A 26,960-nucleotide genomic window follows, 5' to 3' on the forward strand; every position below is an offset into this window, starting at 1 on the left:
CACAGTGCCAGCACCTGGGAAGCTGAAACAGAAAGATTGGAATATTGAGGCCAGGTTGGGCTACAAGGTAAGACCCTGTCTCAACAACTAGCCACAAACAAGCAAACTGTCACTAGCCTTCCTGTGTGGTACCTCAGAAGCTTAGCACGTGACTTTGTTTGAGAACGGGGCCCTTAAGGTGGTCACTAAGTAAAATAAGGTGGGCCCTTACTCTGTATGAAATGAGCTCCTTATAAGGAGAGGAAGTGCCCCACCCCCCAGAGAGAAGAGGAAGCTATCTGAGGACGAGAACACTGCAGGCACCTCTGAGGAACTCCATCCTTCACAACCATGAGAAATAAACTTCTGCTATCTCCATTACTGTCCCTGGCATTTTGCCCCAGCAATGGCAGCTATTACACTTGATAACCCAGAGGCCACTCACAACGTGTCACCACACTTTTACTCCCCGCCTTCTAGTCCACACACATCCCTCAAAGGTCGCACTTCTAGAGTCCCATAAACTATGACCCCTGGTGGCACTACCAAGGGTCCCCCTTGTCAGCTTGTTCTTGCCTGGCCCTGTCCTTACTCCTGCTTCTGAACAGAGATGAAAATACCCCTCCTCTGATTTCTAATCCTCATCCCTCCACAAAGAGATGATTCTGGATTCCCCACTGAATCTCCACATCCACTAGTGCTGCTACTCCCAAGCCATCTCTGATTGCTCCAGAATCATTGTTCTCACCAAAGCCAACCCACTCCCCAGTAACATCCCTAACCCAACTTAGACCTGCCCACACCTGCACTCAAAGTCTTTAGGGAACTCAGCCAGTCACCTCCCCTCCCCCTTTCTTTTGCCTGGTTGTCGTTTGTCACATCTACTCAGGCTTCCTGATACACATGGGCAAAAGCAGACTCTGCCAAGGAAACAGCTTAAAAGATACCCGAACTCCTCACCTCCTCCCTCTGTTAGAGCTATCTGTTGGACCCATCATTATGATCCTCAAGATGACTTCATCAAAAGGTATACCCACCACATACCAAGAAGCTCTCCAACCCCTCATGGCAACACACGCAAAATCCCTCCTACCCACACAACTCGCCTCCTCCTGCCTCACTACTGACATTAAAGGCCATGCAGTCATCCACTCTGCCTCTAGGGCAGCTAGAGGTAACCAATTGTGGATCACAAGATTCATGTGGATGTCCGGGATGCTGATGGGTCCCCTCCAGGGTCTTCAGACCTTCCATGTGGACTCCTCTTACTTCTTCCTCTCATTGCTTACATGTCATCGGGACATGTTAGCTGCAGGCACTTTGCAGTGGTGGGAGAAAAGCCAAGAGAATCATTGGCACTGCTCATGATAAGATTGAGCTGCTGAACCAATATCAACCAAACCCACATCATCCAATTTTCATTTAAAAAAACAAAACAAAACTAAGCTCTTGTACATCTCAGCCATTGGAGTCAGTTTTCAGTTACTTGCATCCAAATAAAAACCTGTCCATCCACACTCTATCACATGCAACTCTAACTTCAGCCTGTTACTTTTCTCACGAGAAACTGACATTCAGAGGCTATCACCCAACATCCCAGAGGCTATCAATGGGGGAAACCCATGCTTTGGATAAATACACACACACACACACACACACACACACACACACACACACACATGCATGTGCTCCAAAAACTACCTGATCTTAACCTGTCTCCTCTCCTTTTTTCTCCTAGACTATATTTTGATGTCATTGGGTGATTGGTGGACAGAAAGCCATCCACTTTATTGTAAAGTTTTCTCTGTGACTTTGCAGCAATATCATTTTGTAGTGAGATGCTCTGAGTACCCTCCAGCCAAAAATGCCCTAGTAAGTGGCTAACACTCACTGTAACTAGAGCTGTCAAAGGGAACCCCAGAGGGGTCAGCTAGTGGCTAGTCAGGGTCAGACTTGCAAATAACAGACAATACTCTAGAAGCACTGGCAGCCTGGGTTCCTGTCCTAGCTGGTCTCTACTCACCTGCCTACAGCACTTGTTAATCTCCCCTCCCCCCAGCAAATGCATGAAACAATCAATGGTACAAATACTTTTTCTAGTTCACCACATGGTTATTCTATTCGAGGTGAATAAATCAATGTATCCCAGGGAGCATGGAGCAAAATTTCTCATTGAACTGACATCGGGAACATTTGTTCCAGCTTAGAAAATCTAACCACATTATAACACAGCTGGGGTGCAGAACTGGGTGACACAACCTGGTCCAAGTGTGGCATGGTTGAAGAGGACAAGAGAACATAGGCTGATAGTATGAGGTGTGCAGGTGAAATCATGGATTCCAGAAAAACGCTGCCTAAACTCTCTTCCCCTTATTGATGTTGCTGTGTGGCTTTGGGTACTCAAATCTACAAAATGGAAACAGTCATAGATAACCACATTGATTATGATGTCATTAAATTCACACAGCCACTAAATGGAAAATACCCAACATAGTAGTTGGCACATAGCACCCAGTGTAAAGTAATTTTGTTGTTGGCATTGTCATTTCCACTATTACAGTCACTGTCTTCATCATCACCATCATTATCTTCTTCCTCCAACTCTTCATCATCATCATCATCATCATCATCATCATCACACTGTAAGTACTACTACACCAAGGGTTCCTATAGATGATAGTATATTTTCCAGGATAACTCAAAGTTTGTAGACATAACCCTGATCCTTCCAAAGTATCTCACCTCTTGACTAATACAGAAATAACTCTGTTAACCTACTAATAGGCAGTCAGATACTGTCTTCTTTGTACAATGGACCGATCAAGTTTTGCCAGCCTTCCTCTCAAGGTAGTTAACAGCTACATGTTGAAAATCATAGTTTTCATATGAGTATAGATAACTATCCTTTTCCTGGTCACTATGAATAACTATGTAACACCTAGTCTTCCTTGCTAAGATCTATTTCTGTTATTTTTAATTATACATATGTGTGTATGTCTGTGTGTAGAAATGTACACATGAGTGTGGGTGCTTTCAAAGTCTATACGGGGAGTGGGGGCATCAGATCCCCTGGAGCTGGAGCTATGGGTGGTTGTGAATTGCCCAATAAGTCACCCAGTCTTCACTCCACTACACACCAATACCTTGCTTGGCTCTTCATACTATTTGACAATGTAACTGTACTGAGATGAGCCTTTGAGCCAGAAGAGTGAAAGGGGAAGGCACACAGAAGCAGAAGGTACTTATAAATTCACAGGTAAAATGTGTTTGCAATTGATGCTGATGTAGCTCCTACAAAAGAAGCCAATTGCCAGTAGGATGACTCGCTGGACAGACAGCCATGGAGAAGGCTGTCAGGGGACAATGGCAGAAAGAGCTGCTGGAACAAGAGCAAGTCTTGAGCCTTTTCTCAAACAAGCTGTTCCAGTGGCCCACTTCACTAAAAAAATCTCCCATCAGAAACAATACACCTTACTCAAGCCATGCCTACCTATCTTTTTATTCCACTCCATCAACTCTGTGTCCCAAACTGTGTGTCACAGTTCTCTCCACGTGGTCTAGGCCCGATGGTTCCTCTTTTCCACCATAGATTACAGCCCTCCCTAATGCTGCTATCTCTTGCCCACAACATCATCGTGTTTGTTTGTTTGTTTTGTTTTGTTGGTGTTTTTGCTTGTTTTCTTTGGTTTGGGGTTTTGTGGGGGTTTTCCCTCTGTTTACCTTGCCTACAACCACATCACCCAGCCCTGGGGTTTGCAATGGCCTCCTACCTTCTTCCATGTGTGTCTACACCTCTTCTTCGGTCCATGCTGGGCTACAGGCTATCCTTAGAATGCAAGCTAAAAATACCTGCTTGGATGCATGGAAACACATAGACATACACAACATTCATACAAATGGCTGCCATACTGCAAATTCAGTTCTGTTCACCCAGGAAGGCTGAGAAAGAGTAGCCACCGAATCCCACTTGTTCACTGTGGTGTAATCACATCCCAGCTCACCTCAGCTGCTGTGTGCCTCTCACAATGGGCACATCTTGCTGTGTCAGCCAGGAATTAAAGTGTCTTCAAAGTGTCCCACCTTTTGCCTTGTGCATTTATTCTAGAATCAACTCTACTAAGAAATATAATGAAAATCTAGGAAAGTGTGTGTGTGTGTGTGTGTGTGTGTGTGTGTGTGTGTGTGTGTGTGTGTGTGTTGTAAACATATGAGTAATTTATATCCCTATTTTCTTCTGCACCACTGTTTTATTCATTCACAAATACAAAAGGGAAAAAAAAAAAAAAAAAAAAAAAAACACTGAAATGTAAGATGTGTCTGCCAACCCTTGCCTGACTCCTGTCATTAGGCTAACAAGGCACAGAGGCTAAGCCTGGTGTTCATGTTCACCAAGTGAGTCTCAGGGCTCATTATCGGCTCTCTTTGTTCATTGAAATTCCCTGCTCTCAAGTAGTAAGGACCTTGCATCTTCTCCATTTCACCCATCATTTCTGTGCACCTTCAAACCTAAAGCAGTCTTCCTTAACCTCCCTCCCTGTCCAGATCCCACCTACACACCCAATTACACATTGTCTCTTTCCTCAGTTTCCCAAAGTGTTACCTAACCCCTACTGCATACTGCTCTGGGGCAATATCTTTGCAGATGCGCTTATCTCGTCAGCCTGGACCTGACTCAGCTGACTGTTGAGTCCTCAGCAAATTGCTTTTCAACCGACAGATGCACAAAAAGAGAGGAAGTCAAGTGTGGTGATCTGGATGGAGCTGACTGAACAACCTTGAGGTGGCCTAGTTTGGCTTGACCTTCATTCAATAATTATATTCCTTAAAGGAAAATTCTGGGGAAATTAGGCAAATCACCAGGTACTCAGGCTTTTAATCTATTGGGATTTTGTTTGCCTCTTGCTGGTTGGCTTGTTGGCTGGTTGGTTGAGTGGCTGGCCATTTTCTCACTGGTAAGTTGGGTAGCTATCCTTAAGTCTCTCCACTTGACAGGAACTATCTGCTATAAAGGGTGACTTCTAAGAAGTCTATTTTCTGTAAACTGACCATCGGCAGGTGGTAGCCTGGAGCTAGGATAAGAGTTACAGAATGTTCCATAAAATGGACCAGAATCCTGCTAAAGACCAGAAGACACTCAACTCTATGCCCTGCAGAGTAATCCATGGTAACCCTGCCCTTTGAGAATCAGTTGAAGTTCATGTCACTAAGCCTAGAGCTTATGTCATGGTCCACACCCATATCATCAGGAGAGATGGTGCCCAGATGCCTGGACCCCTTGTCCTCCCCCAGTCCAGAATAAAAGTTTGACTAAAGCTCAGTCTTTCCTTTATAAATCTCTGCCTCTTAATGATGGCTTCAAGGCTGAGGGGAGAAAGGACCATTAAACTCACTGAATAAGTTAATGGGGCAGAGAGAATCTATTTCGGAGCCACCCCGGGCTATTTTCCTCTGGAGCTAAAGCCTGAATAAGCAAAAAGAAAAAATTAAAACCATAGAGCACATTGCCAATAAATAACCCCGGGTGTAATTTCTCAGCAGCTAGGACTTCATTTGTGGTGATATTATAATGCAGATCTGTCACAGAGCACCTCCATTTCAGAGGTCTACCTGCAGTTCTGGCTAGGGACCTTCCTTCTCTGCGTTTGCAACAGAATGATGCTGTACTAATGTTTCTCCATGCACTGACCAGCTAGCCACTGTCCAGTCTGCAGGCTCTTTGGGAATCATGTTGAGAAGCTGCCTTCATAAAACCACCACAGAGAAACTCAAGTTGGTATCTCATCAGACTATCTTAAGACCCTCCAGTCCCCCTGCTATAGAGGTGCAGCCAAGAATGCCCAGATGTCTCCAGTCATCTCAATTTGCACCTTGAATGTGCTCTCAAGACCCTAAATCTCACTCTCTCTATGGGAAAACTCTGCTAATTAAGGTCGGTGTCCACCATGACTGGATAGCCTCTGGGCTTGGTGCACAATATGGCAGACTCCATTAGCAGAGTTTCTCCTTCTTTGACCTTGGATGGAGAATTCTAATGCCCCCCCACACACACACCCCTCTACCTGAGGAATGTCACATAGCCTCAATTATATTACAGAATCAATTTTTTTTCTCCTAGTAACAATCTCTTCAACCATTCCTGAAATGTTTCCCTATGCTAATTAGGCATTTCATGTACCCTAAACCCTCAATCAATGATGACCTTTACCCATCCTGGATGTTCCTACCCTCAGTCCCCCAAAACTTTACAAGCCTTGAATCACCCTAAGTAAGGTTGACTTGCCTCTTGATGGCTGATTCTGCTGTGGTTATTCACTGCACACACTCACAGGGCTACCCAACAAACTGCCCCCTACTCTTCGTCTCTGCTCCCACTGCCCTTATCAGCCAATGATCCATGAGAGCAGGAAGACCCACGCTCTCTTCTTTATACAAATGAATACCAGATGTTGGCTCCTTTGGCTTGGACACCTCCACTTCTTCAGAAAACCTTTTGCTTTCCTTCCCAATCCTCCCCCTTCTCAAACACCAGTTTCCTACTCCCTAGGCTCACTTCTCTGTCCCGTCCTATGAGGAACCTACACTCCCCACTGCCTGTTTAGAACAAAGCCAGAAACCTGAGTCTTAGGGCAGGGAAAACACAAATAATTAAATAAGCCAGAGCTCCTGTTGGTAAATGTTGAGTCCCACTAGACACATTTTGTTTACTCTTTAATATTTAAACATGTTAATTAAATCTCTGAATAAACAAATATATTTTAGCAAGTAGTGTTCCTGAGCTGGAATTCTGTCATCATGCCCCTAGGTGCCTTTCAGATGGGGATAAGTCTTCCAAACTGCTGCCATGTGCTAGAAAACCTGGTAGGGATCACTGCACTCTCCCAAGAAGCCTGGCCTTCCAACTAAGAGAAAATAGACATCTCTTAGCACATCCACCCTAGACATTCCAGGATGTCTCTCAACCTCCCTGACCTTCCAAAGGTCCCCAGGCCTCCTGTCACCTGCAGGTTCTCTGTTCAGTCATGGTTTATCCTAGCTCTTAGCCAAACATATCCTGACTACTAGAGGGAAAGAGATATACAGACAAGACCCTGCTCCATTCTTCAAATGTCTCACAATCATTATTTTGCTTTTTGTTTAGGATTTTCATCTAGTTTAGGATGGTGCCAAACCCTTTGTGTAGCCAAGGCTAGCTTTAAACTCTTGATCCTTCTTTCTCCACTTTCTAACTGTTGGGTTCCAAAACCACCAAGCCCAGCACTCACACTTCTCTATGAGAAGGCCATATTCTCATACATGATGTGTCTGCTCCCTTCCTCTCAAGCCATGATGAGCAGCTGCCTTCAGATCCCTAGGATTCTCTTTATTCCAGTTGTCCCTTCTACCTCAAATAGTATCCATCTCATCTGACCTCTCTGAGTGACTCATGTCTACTCATCCTCTATGTCACAGTTTAGCTCTCTCTTTACCTAAAAACATTTTCCATGCACTTCCCCCCTGGACGAAGAACCTTCCTAAGGAATCATTGCATGCCCACCCTCCTCTGCCCAGCCCACACTCATCTCCTAGGATAAATCAGAACCACCTCTGCTTTAATGGGGAAACCCTCTGAGATTTGCTGTCTCTCTAGGATTAACCCTTTCCCAGCCCTTTCCCACAGGATTCCCAACTAAATCACTGGAAGAAGACACGAGCCCAGAGGACTTGTACGGCTTCCCTTTGGGATGCATAAGGGATCCAGCTTTGGCCTCAAGAGGGGTGTACAGTTGCAAGCTGGAACACACCTCCCTTGAGTGGAAACAGTCTCAAGGAGCACCCACAACATGTCTGACCCTGGCTTCCCAGTGTCAGAGTGTCCAAATGGGCTTCTAGAACCCCAGTGTAACCTTAGGCTAAGAGTTCTGAGAGGTATTCCCCAATATTTTCAGGATGTCATCAGAATGGATCCTAGTTCTATCATGTCGCTGATGGGTGACCTTGAGCAGAGCTGCTTTCATCTGCTTATCAGCAAGTCAGAGATACAAAGGGCCCCAGGACACAGTAGGGGTTATGGGATCAAGTCTCTCCTAACCCAGGTCAATCACAAGCTGTCCCCATGTCACCTGGTCCCCATGACTCCCAAGGAAAGAAGCCAGGACAGGTAGAAAGTTAAACATACTCAACATACATCTCAGGACCTGGAAGAAACAAAAGCATATGTCCACCAAAAGGCTCACACAAGAATATTCAAAGTGGATTTAGCCACAAGCCCAAAACTAGAAGCAGCTCACAGGTTCCAAAAACTAAGCAGATAAATTGTATTGGCGGCACAGTATAATACTACATAGCTATAAAAGAGAATCCAGTACTGTTATCTGCAGCACATGGGTGGATCTCAACAGCTCATCACTCTTGCTAAATGGGAATTACATGATTTCACTTGTATGAAGCTGTGGATCAGACATAAGTAATCTATTGTTGACAAACTCAAAACAGTGGTCAACTCTGAGGAGCTGGTGGCAGAGACAAACTATGAAGGGACATGACGGAACTTTCTGGAGGTTATTAATGTCCTGTATCTGGGTGGATGTGGGGTCCACAGTGCACATGCATTGAGGAAGACTCAGAGAATAGATTCTGAAGATGTAGGAATTCATTGGATATTAATGGTGCCTGAAGTTAACACACTACTATGCTCTGGTTGGATGGAATACATGTTTAGGTATTTGGGCAACGTTTATTAACATTTACCATTGCTTGGAAATATGTCATAGAAGTAGGATGAAGCCAGATAGGGGAGGCAGAGCTAAGATGATTATTGAGATACTCGGCAAAACCGTAGCTTAGGCTGTCCCTAAACCTCTTCTGTAGTCAAAGATAGCCTTAAACACCTGCTTCCACATCCCAAGCACTGAGTTATAGATGTGACCCACTAAAGTTTGTAGGTACACCATCAACTCTATGACAAGCTCCGTGTTCACTAGGCTTTTCACATGACACGCCTGTTCCCTCCTTCTCAGCCACAGACGAATATCAACAGAAGACCATGTGAAGACACAGTTGGAAGGTAGGTGCCTGCAAACCAAGGACAGAGACCTGGGAAAGAAATGGCCCTACTGACACATTGACCTTGGACATCCAGCCTCCGGCACCATGAGAAAACACACTTCTGTCATTTAACACACATACGTTATGTGATACCAGCTTTAGCATTATATGAGTTAAATCTCAGCCATGTTTTCGATGCTTCAAGGTTCTAAGGTTCTATTTCTATAGATATGAAAAGTGAAGGGTTATAAGCATTACCTACCTCTCACCTTGAACAGTGTCATTTTCTAGGTGCTAAGATAAAGTGTGATAAACAGAATGAAAGCCAGGCCTTTCAGAGTAAAAGTGTTTGCCATTACTCAGGAGGCTAAGCAAGAAGATTTCAAGTTCAAAGCCAGCCTGAGATAAAATGTGAGCTTACAGGTCACTCTAGACAACTTAGTCAGATGTGATTTCAAAATTTAAAAGACATAGCTACAGTGGTAGTGCACTTTCCTGGCATGCTCAAAACATAGGTTTTGTTCTCAGAACTACAGAATTAGAGGAGAACATTATAAATAACTTTGAGACCTGATGCATACCCTTCATTCCCCTTCTTCCCTGAAACCAAGTTGTGAAAGTAGTTTATGCTGAGTTACCAATTGCACTGTTTTGCAGCATCACGGGATCATGCACAGAACATTGTAGTTGTTAGTTACGGAGATCTTTTACATTTGCCTTGGTTAGGGCTACTCTTGCTATGACGAATCACCAAGACCAAAATCAAGTTGGAGAGCTAAGTGTTGGTTTGGCTTGCACTTCCACATCACTACCCATCACTGGAGGAAGTCAGGACAGGAACTCAAGTAGGGCAAGAACCTGGAGGCAGGAGCTGAAGTAGAGGCCATGGAGGAGAGGTGCCTACTGGCTTCTTCCCATGGTTTGCTCAGCCTGATACCTTATAGAAACCAGGACAAGCTTCCTAAGTGTGTCCCCACCCACAGTGGGCTGGACAGTCCCACATCACTAAGAGGCTTGGCTATAGCCCCATCTTACTGAGACATTTTCTCAAGTGAGGCTCCCTCCTGTCCACTGACTCTAGCTTGTCAAATTGACATGAAAGTGGCCAGCATACATGTATAGTATGTAGTGGTTTTTTAACTGGCATCGTTTCTGGAAGATTGCTGTTACTCTACAGATGACCAAGTTTACCCTAACCAACAGGAGTCTATCATTTGCTGATGACATGACTCTCTTCTGGATTCTTCTGGTGACGTCTCAGCTCATTCCCCACCAGCCTTTGCTATGCTGCTATAACAAATGTGGGAGCCCAGCTTGCACACTGAGCCTGGATCTTATTCTTCTCAGCCATCTACATCTGCAGCCTCACAATATTGCATATCTCTCTTGGCCCCTATTTCCTCATCTGCAAAATGAGAACAATCCTCCCACATGTGGTTATGGTGTTGATTAAGTGAGCTACTGTACCAACTGTGCCAGGTGCACAGAAAGCAGTCAACAGACACCAGCTGCTTTCACTATGTCCTCCCAGTACTTGGGGGAGAGAATAATCCAAAACCAGGGTCTGGAGAACAAAGAGATTCTTGAAGGTGATACTAGAGTAATGGGAAGGGTCCAAGTAAGCAGAAGGAAGACCAGAGATCTGCTTAGCCAAGAGAAGCTTCCAGAGCCCAAGAGTCTGGGTAGAAAATGCTTGGGAATGTAGAAGGAATGGTCAGTCGGGTTGATCAAGGGTCCCAGGATTCCTATAATCATGGAAGGCAAACACCGGAAAGATGTGCTCAAACCTGAAAAGTCCAAATGTAAACAGAGCTCCATTCTTTAACTTTGGGAGTCAACAAAGTCTCCTAAACCGCAACTACACGGTGGCTTCCCTTGCTTCTCAAATGAGGAAGAACATTCTTTAAAATACAATTATTCTTTTATCCCCTCAGATATGAGAATCAGGCTATCTGTGTCTAAGTGAGTTCAGGTTGTGTGACTCCCTGAAAGAAAAGGTGTCTGGATATGTACCAGGTCAAGCTGAATCCAGGTACAAGACAAAGGGAAGGAAGAAAAGAAGAAACCTGGTACCATGAGAAAATTCTGTCAAAACCTGTTAGGAAGTAGGCTGGTGTTCTTTGAAGAGGACGGCATTAAGACTTCTGACAGTCTGAGAAACTATTCATAAAAGTCTTATGCAAAATGCAACACTACCTTTTAGCTCACACTAGACTGTTCCTCTGGGGAGCCACAGGAGTGAACAGTCACTCCAAGTGTGGCCATGGTCCTGCCGTCTGTCCTATCCCAGACTACAAATTCTCAAGCCAGAAGCAAATGTTTAGACAGAAATCCTGCATACACACGTACAAACACACACACACACACACACACACACACACACACACACACACACACCTAGTCTAAAGATATGAGCTCCAATATTAAACTTTTTGAGCACTCACCTGACACCAGCTGTGAAAAAATCTGCAAGAGGAAACTTTGGTTCCTGAACAAAATTATTAAAAATATAATATAAATAACCTTCAGGCTATGTGTCTTGGGCATATATGAAACATAAATGTATTTCATGTTCAGACTTCAGTCTCAGCCCCAGGATATATATGCAAATGTTCCCATATCTGAAAGCTGTCTGAGATTCAAAGTACTTGTGATCACAAGCTATGCAGAGGTGGGATGTATAGCTGGAATATCATCTGTCTCAGGAGCCTCTGCTAGGCATAGGAAGATCTTGGACTAAAAGCACCCTTAGCCTTAGAATTGCTCCTGGAACACAGTCACTCTTCCTGTGCATTAATCAAATTTTCCTAGAATAATTTTTCAATAAGGGGAGAGTAGAGCTCAGGGTCCATGGAACTTTGAAAGCAATGAAAATTTTATTTTGTTGTACCAACATCTAAGGACAGGCACATGCAGCATCACCAGCCTGAGACATCTTCTGGAGAACTTGGAAGCATAAAGTGAGACTGCTCTGGTTTATAGGTCTCCTAGGAGCTCGCTACTGGGACAGAACAGAAGGAACTATGTCAACATCATCTGTCCCCTGACCCCCTGTGTAGGTAAGGATTCACAATTGAGGGTGATAGAGTAGAAACTGTCCAGAAATCCCCAGGACAGAGGAACCCAGACTGTACAAAGGACAGGAAGTGGGTTGGTGGGCTGGCAGTCACAGCCCTAGCATCCTGGCTCAAGGACCAATAAAGACTGTATAGTCATTTCCATAAGGATAAAAATAAGTCCACAAAACCAATCTTAGGTGGAGGTCGGGAGATTTGCTCCTCTAGGACCAAGAAGAGGAGGAGGGTGGGGGTTGGTCAAGCTCATTCAGACTACAGGGTGTACCTAGGTGCTGGGAGAGAAAGCTAGAGACCCATCTCTTCCTCCCACCCTGTACACCTCCCACCCAAGGCTCACCTCCACCCATCTGATTTTCCGAAACAATGCACCCTCTGATGGAAGTTTTTCTTTTCAAAAACTTGTCAGTGAGGGTCTGGGAGAATTTTCTGGGCCACCTCTGGTCATCTTTTATCCTTTAAAGTAGATCCCAAGTGGCGGTGTCCAGAGGTAAAGGCAAAGGATCTAGAGGGCTGGTGCTCAACCGTGTATATCCTAAAACAACAGAGACAATACAGACTCTCTCTGTGCTCCATGCATTGCTTCTCCATGGCTTCCACGGAAGCAGCTGGCCCATCACATGCCCTCATGCTGGGTAAATACCTGGATAAGTGAATTAATAAGCACAAGGAACATCTGCCTATCCGAGAGCACACAGGTCTTTGGTGTCCTCACATCCCCTCTCTCCTTCTTGATCCCTGGGATTGCTTTCTAAGCAAACCTGAAATGGAACTCACCTTCCTTGTCTTCCTAAAATGCCATGGGGTTTCTGTGGGTAACAGCAGGGTCTGTGGATCAACTTTATATCTAAGAGGTACCAACCAGATGTCTCACAACACTGACAACCAGCATTCAAGGAACCTGGGGCAGGCGAGTGGAGAATGTCTAAATCTCTGTTTAGGAACATTACTCCCTGTCTACCTTGGGAAATCCATAGTTTTACACACACACACACACACACACACACACACACACACTTTCCTTTGAACTTTTTTCATTATAAGAAACCTCCTTTCTGAACACCCACAGGTCATCTGTCTAATTTTAAGATTCAGGGGTGGGGGATGATTATTTTCACCAAGTTGGACCTCAGGGCTTAGCATTGTGTCAGGCCTGTGACTAGAACGACAAAAACTGGACTCCTTCTTTTCCATTTCCTATACCTGGAAGAAGAGAGCTGGCCCTGTTAGCATATCAGGTCTGGACAACAAGGCCAGTACCAGATGCCTGGATACCACACTGTCTGTGTCCAACCACAGCCCAGTGTTCACAGTGGGCCAGAGTGTCAACATCAGGCCCTGTGAGCTCTTTGTCATCTGCGTGCTTTGAAAACTGTCCTTGGGAAGATGATCTCTATCGGTCACATCTACCCAAAGAAGATCACAGGGACCTTCCATGAAAGAAAGGGAGCTATAGCAAGAGACCTTCCCTCCTAAAACCCAGACACTTCCTGGTGGTCCTCTTTTGCTACTAAGGACTGAGGGGCCCTTGCTCTTCTTCCATGCTACTCCGTCCTGGCTGCATTCAAGACAAGGTGTCTGCCAGGGAAATATAACTCCCCCATCCACAGCCTTGATCCTCCCCTTGTCCCCCATAGCCTTGCCCCCTCTTCCCTTCCCTCGTGTTATTTCCCACTCGGCGTCTTCTCACCACATTTGTTAAAATGACTGCCACTTAAGAGGTGGCAGGGAGTCAGAAACACAATCTGGAGCAAAGCTGATATTAAATAACTTCCTGAGCCTGCATACCTGCCAATGTTCCCTCCAGAGTCTCAGGTACATCCATAAAGAGGCTAAGAGGGGTATGAATCCAGAGATATCCTGCTGCAGCCTCAGGGCCACCCCTTTGCTCCTCCAGGCTGTGTGCATCACCAGCAAAGCCTGAAGTTTAGTTGTTATCAATGCACAGTTGTTATTGACCCCGTACAATCATCCTGGAAGCACCTTCTAGACAACCAGGCCAGTGCCCATTTTCCAGATAGATACACTGACAACAGGACCTCCAGTCTCTTAGCCAAGGGAAACCCAACTCCCCCACATATGAACATCCACCACAAAGAGGTAGTGAAGAGGAAGAAATGGAAAGAGAGGGGAGAGACACACTAGGAAACACCAAGAAAGGCCTGAAATTAGATACCAAGGTTGATTGGTGACAATAAAGTTGGTCCATTTGTGATTTCCTCTGACAGGTCCAGACAAGAAACACAACTAACAGCTCTGACTGTGCTAACACCCTCAGCAAATCACCCACAGCAGTCAGAAATTTAGGTAGAGCCAATCCCATTGAAGGATCCTCTGAATCTGGTGTTCCCTGTCCCTTCTGATTCCAATAATATCCAAAAACTACCCAATTCTCGCTGTTCTCCATCCCAGGCACTGGTTAGCGCTGTTCCCCCCAGTGAATTGGTACCACAGAATTTTTGTTAGAGACGCAGATAAAATGACCCCATCAAGCTCACAGGATTTCCAGGCTGAGACCTAACTTTATCTTTCTTCCGGATAAAAGACAGGCTAGTTCACTGAGAATCCACTGTGTTCCAGACTTTCCACACATCATGCAATTTAAACCCTGTGGCAGCTTCTCACAACCACACCTCCTGGTAACACCTCACCTTTCAGGTTAGGGAGAAAAAAAAACTGGTGCACAGAGAAACAAAGTAACTTCACTCATCATTTAAACATACAAGAAGGGCACAAACTGGAATCCTTGGTTTGACACCAAATGCAATGACCTCTTTGCACTGCACAAATAGACCTCCCTTGAAACCTCAGTCAGTGCAGTGAGCTGTGGCTAAATCAAGCTGGTTGGCCATGACCTCAGGGTGGCAGACGTCTGGGAAGAGACCAGGTGCAGTAGACTTTTCTCGATGGAGCAATCACATGGCTTCATAGCACCTACACAGCAGAAATCGTGGTCTAGTGCCCTCTTGTGGCTTAACACGGAACTGAAGCGAATATGCTTAATTGGTATGGTTGAGCTGGAGGAATTTGGGGTTGCTCCCTACTACAATGAATACCTAAACTCTTCCTGCCAGGGCAAGTCCTAGAGTCCCCTCTGTGGCTGGTAAGCTGATTTGATTACAATAGCCCACAAGAGGATTACAAAAGGAAACCCACTAGTGAGTGCCAAATGATATGGAGCAAGAATAGCAATGAAGCCATGTGGGACAGTATTAGCCAGAGGCTAGGTACTCCAAACTTAACCTGGTCAAAGGTTTCTATCATCCAAATTCCTGGTGCTGGAGATGGGGAAGGCAGTCAGGGGAAAGGCTTTGCCTGGAGCACTCTGACACATGGTAGGTCAGGTGGGTGTCATGCCAGTAGGAACCATATCTCCCTGTCCTGGTGACAGACTCATGCTCCAGTTACTTAGTCTTCCTCCCAGAAGGTGCACCATGGTGGCTCTCCTACTGCCTCCTGAAGCTAGTTCTGGGCGCTGCCTACTCTCACAGCGTCCTTTATTCCATATCTCCCACAGTCCCCAAAACATTACTGCTCCCTGTCTCCTGCAAGCTCCACATACCAATCAGACTCTGGGTACCCATTCCAGGAAAGGCACCTCACAACCCAACCCACCCAGTTTCTGTCTCAAAGCTATTGAGGGACTTGACTGGGTCCAAAGGCAACAGAGGCAGGAAAGTTTACTGAGCACAACCCCAAATCTCCTGAAGCTACACTGAGCTGCCTCTCAGGGCAAAGAACAGCAGGAATGCTGGGGGCATGGGAACTCTTCTAGCCAACCGCCTAAGGGAAGATGAATCCGTTAGGGTGTGTAAAGGGAAAAGGATGTGGGAAACACCAGAAGTAGGAAGAACAGATGAGGGGCATGAAAATACCCATGCTTGTGAAATGCCAGTCTGAGATACTCTGATGGGAAGAGGAGAGAAAAGGCCATTCAGAGCATTACCCACCCCGTCACATCCTCACTGCAGTCCTACGAGCAATGCTGGGCTCTTCTTTATCATCAGTATTTTCATATAAGAAACAAAGGGCCAAAAATTTAAATAGCCAGTCCAGGTTACCACGGAGAAATAGCAAGGTCATGTAGTCAGAGACTTCGTGCTGTTGTTATCATCAGCACGAAGTTATTCGTGCAGAGGATTCAGCTCACAATGTGAACTGCAAATACCCAACCAGTTCCTGCTCTTCTGTAGCTTGGCCTTGAAAAATTAACCAAAAAAAAAAAAAAGAAGAAGAAGAAGTTGGTGGGCAAAGATGGGTCATGAGAAAGAGGGACTCGCCTGTGTCCCTGGGCCAAGCAGCTGTGAGCTATCCTGAACCCGCAAGCTCAGCACAGAGCAGACGATTTAGCTTCCGGGACTGGGAACAAGTCCACTGGACTGGGGAGAACGAGAAAACAAACATCCTGCTCAATTACAGGACGCTCTGCAACAGAGAACCACCGTGTCTCCCAGCGGGCAACCAGTAACCCGATGACCTGTTAGCAAGACCTTTTCATACCCACCAGTGCACAGTCACTCAAGGTCTGGAGGGGTTAGCACAAACCACCAAGCTCCCACCTCTAGAAAGAGACGGGGTGCCACGTTTACAGAGCACCTACTTGGCATTCGGTAGCTGTCAAACTTGACTTGAGGGCAGGAAAAGGTAAAAGCTATCCTCACTGCTCTGACCAGCAGATTCAACAGCCTGAGCAGCCCGAATGTGCAAAGCTCACTTCCTCCAAGACCCACTACCAACTTTCCGTGTCCTATCAAGCCTTGGATTTCCCTGGGCAGGAACATATGTCCCTTTAGTTCATTTCCACCGTCTAAGCCAAAACTATGCTCCCTCCTGCTGCTTCTGAGGCTGGGATGAGGGGAAAGAGGATGTTCCCTCTATCATAGGCTCCCTACAGCTTCCTCCCAGGGAGCTAGCTAAGCCAAAATACCCAGGTCGGGAGCCTCACATCCCCAGACCACACAAATAGAACGAGAGTAGAGCCGGCTCTACAGAGCAGCCCTCCCAGCCAGAAGCTTAGCCTTGACTCCTGGCAGGCTCCAAAAGCCCAGGCTGGCAATCGACCTGCCACTATCCCAGCTCCCGCTATCTCCGGGTGAAACCACTAAGAATCGACGCGTGCATCATGCTGCCCTCTGGTGGCCACCAGGAGTCTACACAGAGACAATCTCCGCAAGCAATAAGCCAGCGGCTTTAAGGTTTGTTTACAGCAACCTCAGATGTGATGTGCAGGGAACACTGAGGAGAGGCACTTGTGCGTGTACAAAGACGCCCCCAGATACGCACGCACAGCACAACGTACTGCTTCAGGAAGCCTGTATTAGGACTTTGAGTCTCACAGCGCTCCCTTCGTTTTTTTGTTTTTTTTTTTTTTTTACTCCCCAGGGAAACTCACGAATCTTTCCTGCCCCTGCAATTCCTGAGCCTCTGGTACAGACACCAAAGGGCAGTGGGAGGAGACCTAGGGCAGCAAGGCTCAGCATCCATGTCTGCTTTGTGCTCTTAGCTCACTGGGCTGGGACCTATCAATTCATTTGTCTGCCAAGTTCTTCCTCTGAAAAATTGGATCTAGTCCAAATCATTCTCCACCTCCTTTTCCTGATTTATGGCTTAAAGTCTTGATCTTCTTCCTAACACAAGTCCTCCCAGTCATCCAGAAAAGGAAACAACCAACATGCCAACAGACTCCTCTCAGAGCATGTAAAGGAGGCGGTCAGTCATACCATCCCCTTAATAATGTCCTGTGGCCTTATGGGAAAGGATGAGTCCCCTAACGCCACTGCAAGAGTAGAAACTGAGGCCAGCAAGGGTCTATGACGTTGCAAGTTCATACAATCACGGGGCTGCAACAACAGAGTCTGCCCAGAAATGGTTTTGTAGGACCCTCCAGCTGTCTCCGTGGAGACAGTGATTGTCATCTCTCATGGTCTTGGCTTATCCCCATGGGAGAGAGATGATGTGTCAATGAGCAAGAAGCACGGAAAGTCTAGGAAGAGGAAGAGACTGGAGGCAGTGAAGACCACTGATTCCCATAGACAGAGACACGGAGGCCCAGGAACACCTAAAACTCTCCACTCAGGAATGTTACTCCCAACATCTGCCAACTGGAGCTGACCAGCTCTTCAGGTTCCCCACACCTTCTGCCCGTATCCAAAGACAGTTCTGATACCCTAAAGCTCTAAGAGAAGCTATCCAGCCCTCTCATCCCTTATCCAGGCTCTCTCCATTTATAAACATCAAGAACATCGGCCTGATAATGACTACTGTCCAGCAAGCAGCTTCCAGAATCCCTGCCACACAGCACCCGGCTACTGTGGAATCTGTGAACCTCAGAGGCCAGGACAATGGGAGGAAGCCGACGGTGCCTGGGAAAAGGGTAAGACACAGCCTCCAGAAAGAGTAGTTCTTTGGGGATAGGCAAGGGAGAGAAACCAAAGCCTCTGTCTCCATCAGAGGTCTGTCTGAGGCTTTATTGCTCCATAAACGCTATCCTCACAGCATCCTGCCGGCCTTCCCTGCAATACCAGCCAGGGTAATTCTCACACAGGGAACTAGGACATAAAATAAACCTTGGGAACATCCTTGACTCTATGTCCAGCCTCTTATGTCATTATTAATTTACCACAACAGTAATATATTCACCTATGTGTACCTGAATATCTAGGCACGTAATCACATAGATGTATCGATCTATAGCATAAGAAGGATATAGAAAATCAACTTAATATTTAAATACCAGACTGTTTAAAATGCCAGACTGTATGAAATCAAGGTCCTTCTTAGACTCAGTTTCCCCATCTGTAAACAGGACTAGTATATATTCAATTCACAGGTCTGGAGTAGTATCTGGGATACAGTAAGTGTTGAGTGAATGATTATTGTAATCATTTATCTAGTCTTCACAACAACCAATTATCTAGTACTTAATACTCTGACCAGTTACCGAGCACTCGGTAAGAGCTGGCTCTTAGTAGTAGTGTTGACAGTTTTCTCGTCACCAGGCTGTGACGTGAGACACCGTTTTAACAGTGCTCTCCTATGTTGGTTATCTTTGTCTTACAGATAAGAAACTTGAGGCCCATGGGAGCAAAGAGATTTGTCTACTGCTAGAGAAGAGTCAGGCTGGGAAGAGCAGTTGGAGACAGAAATTGCCCGAATCTAATGATGTCTGCTTGGAGTTAGAATCCTGAATCTTCAACCACCCCAACCCAGATGACCCTTCGTGGTGGTACGAGCCAAGCAGAGGCACCAGAGACAGAAGTGGAGGCCAGGGGAAAGGACTCCCAGACCTGCTGAGTGCCCCGTTCTCCAGCCATCCGTGGAAATGCCTCAGCAGAGCTCTCGTTGAGTTTGTTTCTAATTGGCGTGGGCTGCAGGCTCCAAGGAGCCCTAGGGCTGCCAGCTTTCACATAGCTGCTGCCTCTGGGGACCCTGAATTTGGAAACATTGCCCCAGTGGGAGACAAGGGAATGGAGGAGGCTCTGACTTTGACAAACAGGAGGCAGGGTAGTGCAGAAGGCCACGCCAAGCACCTCAGAGTGCCACTGAGAAAAGAAGCTCCCCAACACTCTGCGTAACCCAACTGAGTCCCTTCTCAAGCCCCTAAATCCTTGAGAAGAAGGATTGCCTACTGCCTTTCAGACCCCCCCCCCCGTACCCAACTTCTGGGGAGCCTTACTTTACACTTGAGAGAAGCAGAATTCTTGGTGATTCCTCCCCAACTTGGGGAAGGCTCCAGAGAGCTCTCGCTGGAGGGAACCACTTGAATTGTCACTCTTGATGACACAGGCCATGTCCGAAGGAAGCCTGCACCCGTGACTAGTTACCAGCAATTCTTTTTTGTTTTCCAGAGTCCAGAGTTTGGCTCAGAGAGTGACAACTGACTCTGGCTTATCTACACTGGGTCACCAGCAGATCTGGGTGACATACCTACCCTACTGCATCCAAGCCAGGTTTGGGCCAGTCACACCAACTGTCAGCTACCCTTTCCAAGTCTCTAAGAGCAGAGCGATTCTGTAATGCTGCTCTTTGCTCAACAGAGCTTTCTGGCCGAAAGCTCCTCTATATTCCCCTTTAGGGAAACAGGCCAATAGGGTACCCAACTAAAGAGAGGGTCAGCCCAAGGACAATGCAGCCATGAGACCCAGACCAACAGTGAAGGTGCACTGAAGAATAGCTACCAGTTCTCCCAGCACCTCTGGTCCTTCCTGTTGGAAACTCCATGGTAACTCAAATCCCTAAGACTATAGTTCTGCTCCTGTTTCTGTTTGAGGAATCTGTAAAATGGGGCTAGTTGGCCCTGCTTATCCAATTCAAATAGCTCTTGCAAAAACCAGCTAAGCAACTGCAAACTGGGACTTGTGATACAAATGCCTGGTGGACAACTCCAGCGACCTGTGTCCACTGCAAAAGGTATCATTTGAGTGATCGCCTGGTTCCTGGCAGACTGTGACAAGCATTGAAACATGTGATAGAGGAAGGAACCACTCCTGGGCCCTCTAGGACTCATCCTCTTATATCTCATCTATCCATGCTTGTTAACAAATGCCTTCAGCAAAGCACTAAGCAGTAAGTTGGAGAAATAGATCCCAAAGTCACCTCTCCTGTTCAGTCCCCTCTAAATGCAATGTCTACCATTTGCAACAAGGGCACCATGTTGTTCTGCTTATGCATGATTTAGCAATTAAAAAAATATATATCTCACAAACCCCTAACACTCATATTTATTAAATTATCATAGGCTTGGATATCTCTAATCCATACATTAAATATTAAATATCTCCTGTTATAGGAGGCAAGAATAATTTGCGATAAATGTTCTAATGTTTTTCCCATACACAGTTGGAGCTACATCCCTCCAACAAACAGATGACATCTTTGCAAGGACATCTCTTCTAGGCCTGAGCCCAGGGCTGGGAATGGGGGGTCATAGAGTCAGCTGCCCAACCTCTAAAGAAAGGCTAAGAACCCTAAAATCAATCTAGAGATCCATGTATTTGGTCCAGGCAGTTAATGAAAAATTTGTCCTGTGTCACAAATTCTGCCAAGTTCTGGTTGACCTGACTTTTCTAGACATGGGGAAGGAAGATGGGAAATGACAGTGGCTCACAGCCAGTGTGGACTTGCCTGTGCCCTCCTCTTAGTGATATCACAGGGTCGCTCTAATTCCCCAAGAGAAACCCTTAAAAGAGCTTAACCCTCCTGAGGGATGTTTCCTGGCGCTGAGAGGGCAGACGTCCAAGTTGGAAGGGACACTCTGACCCATGGGCTGGATTCATAGATTTACAGGCTCAAAGTGGCTGCAGACCTCCAAGTCATCTCAAGGCAGATGGGGGGAAGCCAGGTTATAACTCACTGTATCCTTTTCTTTTCTTACTGCTAGCCTGCCACTATCCCCTAAAGGCACATGAGCCCTGAATGAGCCACTAATGGAAAACCTGAGATGGGAACCCCAGGTCAAAGAGAAAAGGTTACAACACTGGTAAGGGCCATAACCAGAAAGAGCCATGGACACTCATACCATGTACCAGATCCATTTGGAGTGGGGCCATCATCCTTTCTAGATGGGAAGGGTCAGCTGGCATGGTCTGCCAAAGCAATGATTAGGGTTTCAAGGCAGGGCACAGCGAGCAGCTGGAACTCTGCAGGACCCTAAGGAAACTCCCAGACTCAGGTCAATCTTCCTGAGCCCACCATCCAAGCACTCTCAAAGCTATAGCCAGGGCTCTACTGGATTTACCCAAAATATCATGTTCTTAGTTCCCAGGTAGCCTCAGAACTGATGTCTTTGGCCCCAGAGGTTAATATGGAAGCCTAACCTGCTGGGCATACCAGAGCTGAGGATTCTGGGTCATAAGAGATGTTAACATCCAACAACAACCTGGCCTCAGTAAAATAAATCCTGCCACCAAATGAGTCTACCGCCCCAACTTTCATCCTGGACATAACTCTATCTAGGGTCTATTACCTCTTTCTTTCAAATCACACCTCCAAAGCCTGTTTTACTTCTGCCTACCCTCTCTCAGGCTTAACCCCAATCTTGGGGCTCTGAACATTTTGCCTCGGAGCCTTTATGGCCCTGGTTCATACTTTAGCTAAGATTCTAGTTCTCACCAGTCCTTGTCAAGACTGGGTCAACCCACCTCATCCCTTAAAATCAAAAAGCCTAGAGGGCAGACCCCCAGATGACCCCTTCAGCCCGCAGAGTGTCTCCAAGGGAAAGGGAAATAAAGGAAACTAAAAGCCCACCAAACACCTGGAACCCTGTGGCAGCTCAGGTTGTTATACAAATGGCAGCTCAGTGCCCTAGTCAAGAGTACATGGTCTTTGCTAGCCCAGGCAAGCAAACTCAAGAACATCTGACCCAACAATTCCGCGGTCTCTACCTCCATCTTCTTTCCACCATTCAAAGGACACAACATCCCAAGCCAACACAACCCTGTAGACCCAGCCCTAAGGAGGCCGACGAGACAACACACCATCTTGGCCACCACCCTCCTGCCTTTGTGACGTCAGAGCCTAGTTGGGTGTGGCTGCCCATGGACCCTTCTGAATAACTTCATGGTGTATTAAGAGCTACGGTAGCAATACAAGACTGCCCTTTTGAATAGAAAGGGAACAGAAGGCAGGAAGGACTCTTCGGAGCAGCTGGCCTATGACCGGATGGAGACAAGGTCTACCCTTCTGCCCCTGATACCTTGTTGGTGATTTCTTCCTTTTATTAACAAGGTAGCCAAGGGGGTGTATGGTCTTTTCTACCCAAAGCTCTAGATGGTCATGGCCACCATTCCAAACAACACCACATGAATTAGAGCCACAAAGAAACAAAGCCTCGTCTGTCTAAAAACTCAGCACAGAGAGTTCGCTCTCAGAGGAAGGGTACATTAGAGGAGCCTGAGAAGATGCCGTCTCTCTATGCCCAGAATCTGTTCTGCATGCCATCACCAAGCTGACAGACAATGCTCCCTGCTGACCCTGTATCTCTAGAAACATAAATCTGAAGGATACTTTTCCAGGCAACACTAGGGTTAGACCTCTGTCTTTAAGCCCCACCTCTTCCAGCAGGCCCTGGGTTGGGGGCCTGGGATATACGTTGGGCAGACCAGTATTCAAAGCTCGGATCAGATGGTAGGCTTGGGAAAGGCTACCTTTCCCTTAATCTTCCATGTCTTAAAGGAACAAGGGCATGTTCTTCCCTGGGTGAACATGACTGCCCTCCCTCCTGAAGACTCTCGGCCTCTGGATTGGGAGTCGGAGCCCTTTCTTGAGTTTAGTCAATACCAGACGCAGGCATAACAGGCCACTGGGGGGGAAGATGGGGTGAGGAAGGGTCATCCAAGCCCTGACCTCTGACCTTCCCCACCACTTACTCTTTGATGTCAGATGGATTTAGGGGACAGTCTTGATGGCCTGCTAGAGCCCAATTCGCATGAAGGGACTCCCAACCTACTCTCTGCTCAGATCCCCACAGTTAGAAAGGAGCGAGAAGCCAGCTGAATCCCCTCCTCCCACCAGTGTCTTCAGAAACAACTAATCCCACTCTTCCCTATAGAACAGCTTCCCCAAAGCTCATTTTGAGAGGCATGATACCCCTTCGTAACCACAAAAAGCCTACCTGATTGTGACCAACCCTGCCTCCCTCAGGGTTCCCTGGGATATACACATCCTTGGAGCAAAGAACAAGGCAGACGCAGCTCACTGGCTCCCGAACTCTCCAACCATGGGCACATCCAATCACCTGAAAATCTCCATGGCCAGCCCCAGAGCACGGGCCACTAAGCTCTTTCCATCCATCCCTCCAACCCAGGGGCCCCCAGATGGTGCACTTCCAGCTCCAAGCTTCCCTGAGACAATTCTCCTCCAGATCTTGCTCCCAGACAGACGCTGGCCTGCAAGTGGGCAGAGACCCTTCCCTTGCCTTCTTCTCCCCTTCCTTTTCCCCTTGGCGGTCTATCTGGTTATTCTTAGCCAGTATGGAGGTAGTAAGGAGTCAAAGGCAGAGCTAACATATGGGTCAGGCTTGTCTCCAGGAGTCAGGGACATCCTCCAGGGCTGTCCAGCTCCCTCAAAGTGTAAGGTGCAAGAACACACGCTTTCTCCCTTAAACCAAGAGAGCTGGTGGGTTTTGGAGAGAGCCTAACTGCAGTTCCTTTAGGCTTTGTTGTCCTGAGGCAATGGCTGAAGCAAAGAGGGGGAGAAAACTAAGAGGGCAGTATCCACAGCACACTGGGTCCCTTCTTGTTCTAGTCTGTCCCCAAGGCAAAGAGCTACCCTAAATGCCTCCTTCAGAGCCTGGCCACCATCCTACCCAGTCCCGGGGCTCCCAAGAGATGGAAGCACTGGGGCAAAAACTGAGCTGTCTCAGAACATCCCAGGGCTATCCACACCTCCGGGACAGAGAGGTAGGGTGGGTGGTGGTCACCTAGCTGAAGGATGAAAGAGAGGCTATGCGGGCTCCAGGCACCCAAGCTCTTCCTTCCACTCCTCCACAGGCCTCTGGCCCCATCCCTACCAAAGAAACAAAACAACAAGAACCCAGCAGGCCACTACCGCAGGTCCCGCTCAGACGGGGCAACCCAGCCAAACGCCACGCAGAGTTCAATTTTTGAGGGGGGAAAAAAAACGGAACCGCAGAATTGTGGAAGAAATCCCCTTCCCAAAACACAGGCTCTCTTCTCCCTCCAGCAGCCTGACTCAGAATTATCCTGGGCAGTTATGGAAGCCCAAGCCAGGAAAGGGTCTGTAGGCGCCCAGATGCAGATGAGGGTGGGAAAGGGGGGGGGGGATATCTCGGAAATGCCCAAAATGGGGTTGGAGAAGGCGGCAGGGGAAAAGGAAAAAGCAAAGAGGTAGGCGTCCATGACGGCCTGAAAACGTCCGAAGTCTCCTCAGGAGCAGCCAGCTTCCAACTTGTTTACTTATTGGCATGTTTTGCTGTCTCCAAAAGGAAACAGTTAAAAAAAAAAAAAAAAATCTCAATTGGTTCTCAAGCAGTCCCTAGCTTGTCACCTTCCCTCCTCGGCTAAGCATTGCCTCTACCGCTGCTATCTGCCACCGCCTGTCAGAAACCGAGCCGCCTCTACTTTATTCCACTTGAGCGTGGCCAAACTGTTGCTATTTAGTGGGGGGCAAAGAACCCAATTCGCACCCTCGAAACAAACCGGCAAAGGGTGGGGGCGGGGACAGGATCTCGGCCCCGGGTGCACTCCACCCGGAAGGGTCCTCTCCGGGGAGAGGTACCCACTAGCATCATCGGATCACGCCTGGCTAGGGCTAGAGTCACCTGGAACACTGAGCCCTACAGCATCTCCCGAGCCAGGGTGAGCCTGATGCGCACCCGGCGGGCTGTGAACAGAGGCTAGCTGGGGAGCGCAGGGCCGGTTCCCCGGCCGCGGGCGGACAAGAAGGAGACGCGGAGCTGGGGCGGGGGTTGGGGGGCGGGCTGGGCAGCGGCCGCCTGACTTACATGGAAGTGATATTCCTTGAGATGTCCGTGATGTTGATGCTGGCGTTCCCATTGCTGTTCCCTGAATCCTGCCCTTCCAGGAGGGGGAAGAGGTTCCCATCGTCCGGCCGCCGGCAATTGATCTCAGTCTTGCTGCAGACACAATTTGCAGGGCAAGCCAGCACGGAGCCCACATAGTCCAGCCAGACGCTTCCCAGCAAGAAAATCCGCCAGAAACTACACTTGGCTGGGCAAAGAGAGACATCCATCTCCGATCTCTGCTTCTAAAAAAGAGGAGGAGGAGGAGAGGAGAGGGGGGTGGGGTGGGGGGAGTGGGGAGAGCAGGGGGGGGAAGGAAACAAAGACAGCGAGGGAGGGGGGAAGGGGGAGGGGGCCTCTGCCTTTGAAACGCCGAACGATCAGATGCAAAATCCTTAAGCGTAGGAAACCATCGCGGCCACCGCCGCCGGGAGGGAGCCGCGGGGAGCGCCTAGTGGCGCGGTCTGCCGGGCATGGTGGCCGGCTCGGCGCTCGCCGGCTTGCGGGGTCCAGGAGCTCTGGAAACGAGGCGCGCTCTCCGACTCCGACACTTTGCAGGGTTGCAACAACAGACGGTGGGAAGGCAAAAATAATAATAATAAAAAGAAAAGAAAAAGAAAAAAAAAAGATGGTGCTAAAGTCACCAAGTCCCACCTCCTGGGCAGAATTAAAACGGACACACCTGCAAAACACACTCGCACACACTCACATACACACGCGCGAAGCTGGAGGAAGGAGAAGGAAGATGCAGTCAGAGCTGCAGCAGCCGCCGCGAATGGCTCGCTACGCGCCTGCAGAAATGTACAAGTGCTCCGAGCCTTACGAAACGCACGGGTTATCGGAGCGTCTTCCTCGGCTCCCTCCCTCCCTCCTCCCCTCCCTCCTCACGGCCTCCTCCCCCGCCCCCCGCCCGGGCTGGGAGAGGCAGGAGAGCGGAATCTCCCCCTCCCTCCCCTCCCCACACCCCTCTCTCTGCCCGCCCGTCCTCTCCCTCCTGCTTCCCCACCCACCCACCCACTCGCCGACTCTCGGCTCTCGCCGGTACAGCCACCCGCAGCCGCGCCGCTGCCCGCCCGCTCCACGCCTAGCGGCCCCGCGCCCGCTCGCTGCAGCCGAGGGGAAACCGAGACGGAAAGGAAAAGTTGCAGTTGGGATTCCGAGGGTCGGCGTTGGGGAGGGAGAGTTGGCAAGCTGACTGAGCGACACGAAAGGCGTTCTCCCTTCCACTTTTTGGCCCTTGTGCTGCCCGGTTTTGCTGCAATCTCCTCCGCGGGAGGAAGCGAAATGAGCGTGGCCGAGATGACTCGGGGTGCTCCCCAGCCTGGGTGAGGGGCTCGGGCTCACGGACAGTGATGGGGGACAGGAGCGCACAGGAACCCGAGCGAGGCAGCCAGGGACGCCGG

The 26,960-nt window shown here is 47.9% G+C and overlaps 1 protein-coding gene across 7 annotated transcripts in view; it reads right to left on the reverse strand.

Moving 5' to 3' along the window:
- Positions 1–26,402, reverse strand: part of NTRK3 (neurotrophic receptor tyrosine kinase 3) — a gene marked incomplete at its 3' end in the record, with an annotated part of 361,952 nt that extends 335,550 nt beyond the window's left edge. For all 7 annotated transcript variants that reach the window (XM_080914000.1, XM_080913999.1, XM_080913997.1 and 4 more), the window contains exon 1: positions 25,540–26,402. In XM_080914000.1, coding sequence (XP_080770126.1) covers positions 25,540–25,787 — 248 coding nt within the window. In that variant the 5' untranslated portion in view covers positions 25,788–26,402. The remainder of the gene's footprint in view (positions 1–25,539) is intronic.
- Positions 26,403–26,960: the final 558 nt, after the last annotated feature.

This window comes from Micromys minutus (assembly GCF_963924665.1).
Source record: "Micromys minutus genome assembly, chromosome: 3".
NCBI lineage: Eukaryota > Metazoa > Chordata > Mammalia > Rodentia > Muridae > Micromys > Micromys minutus.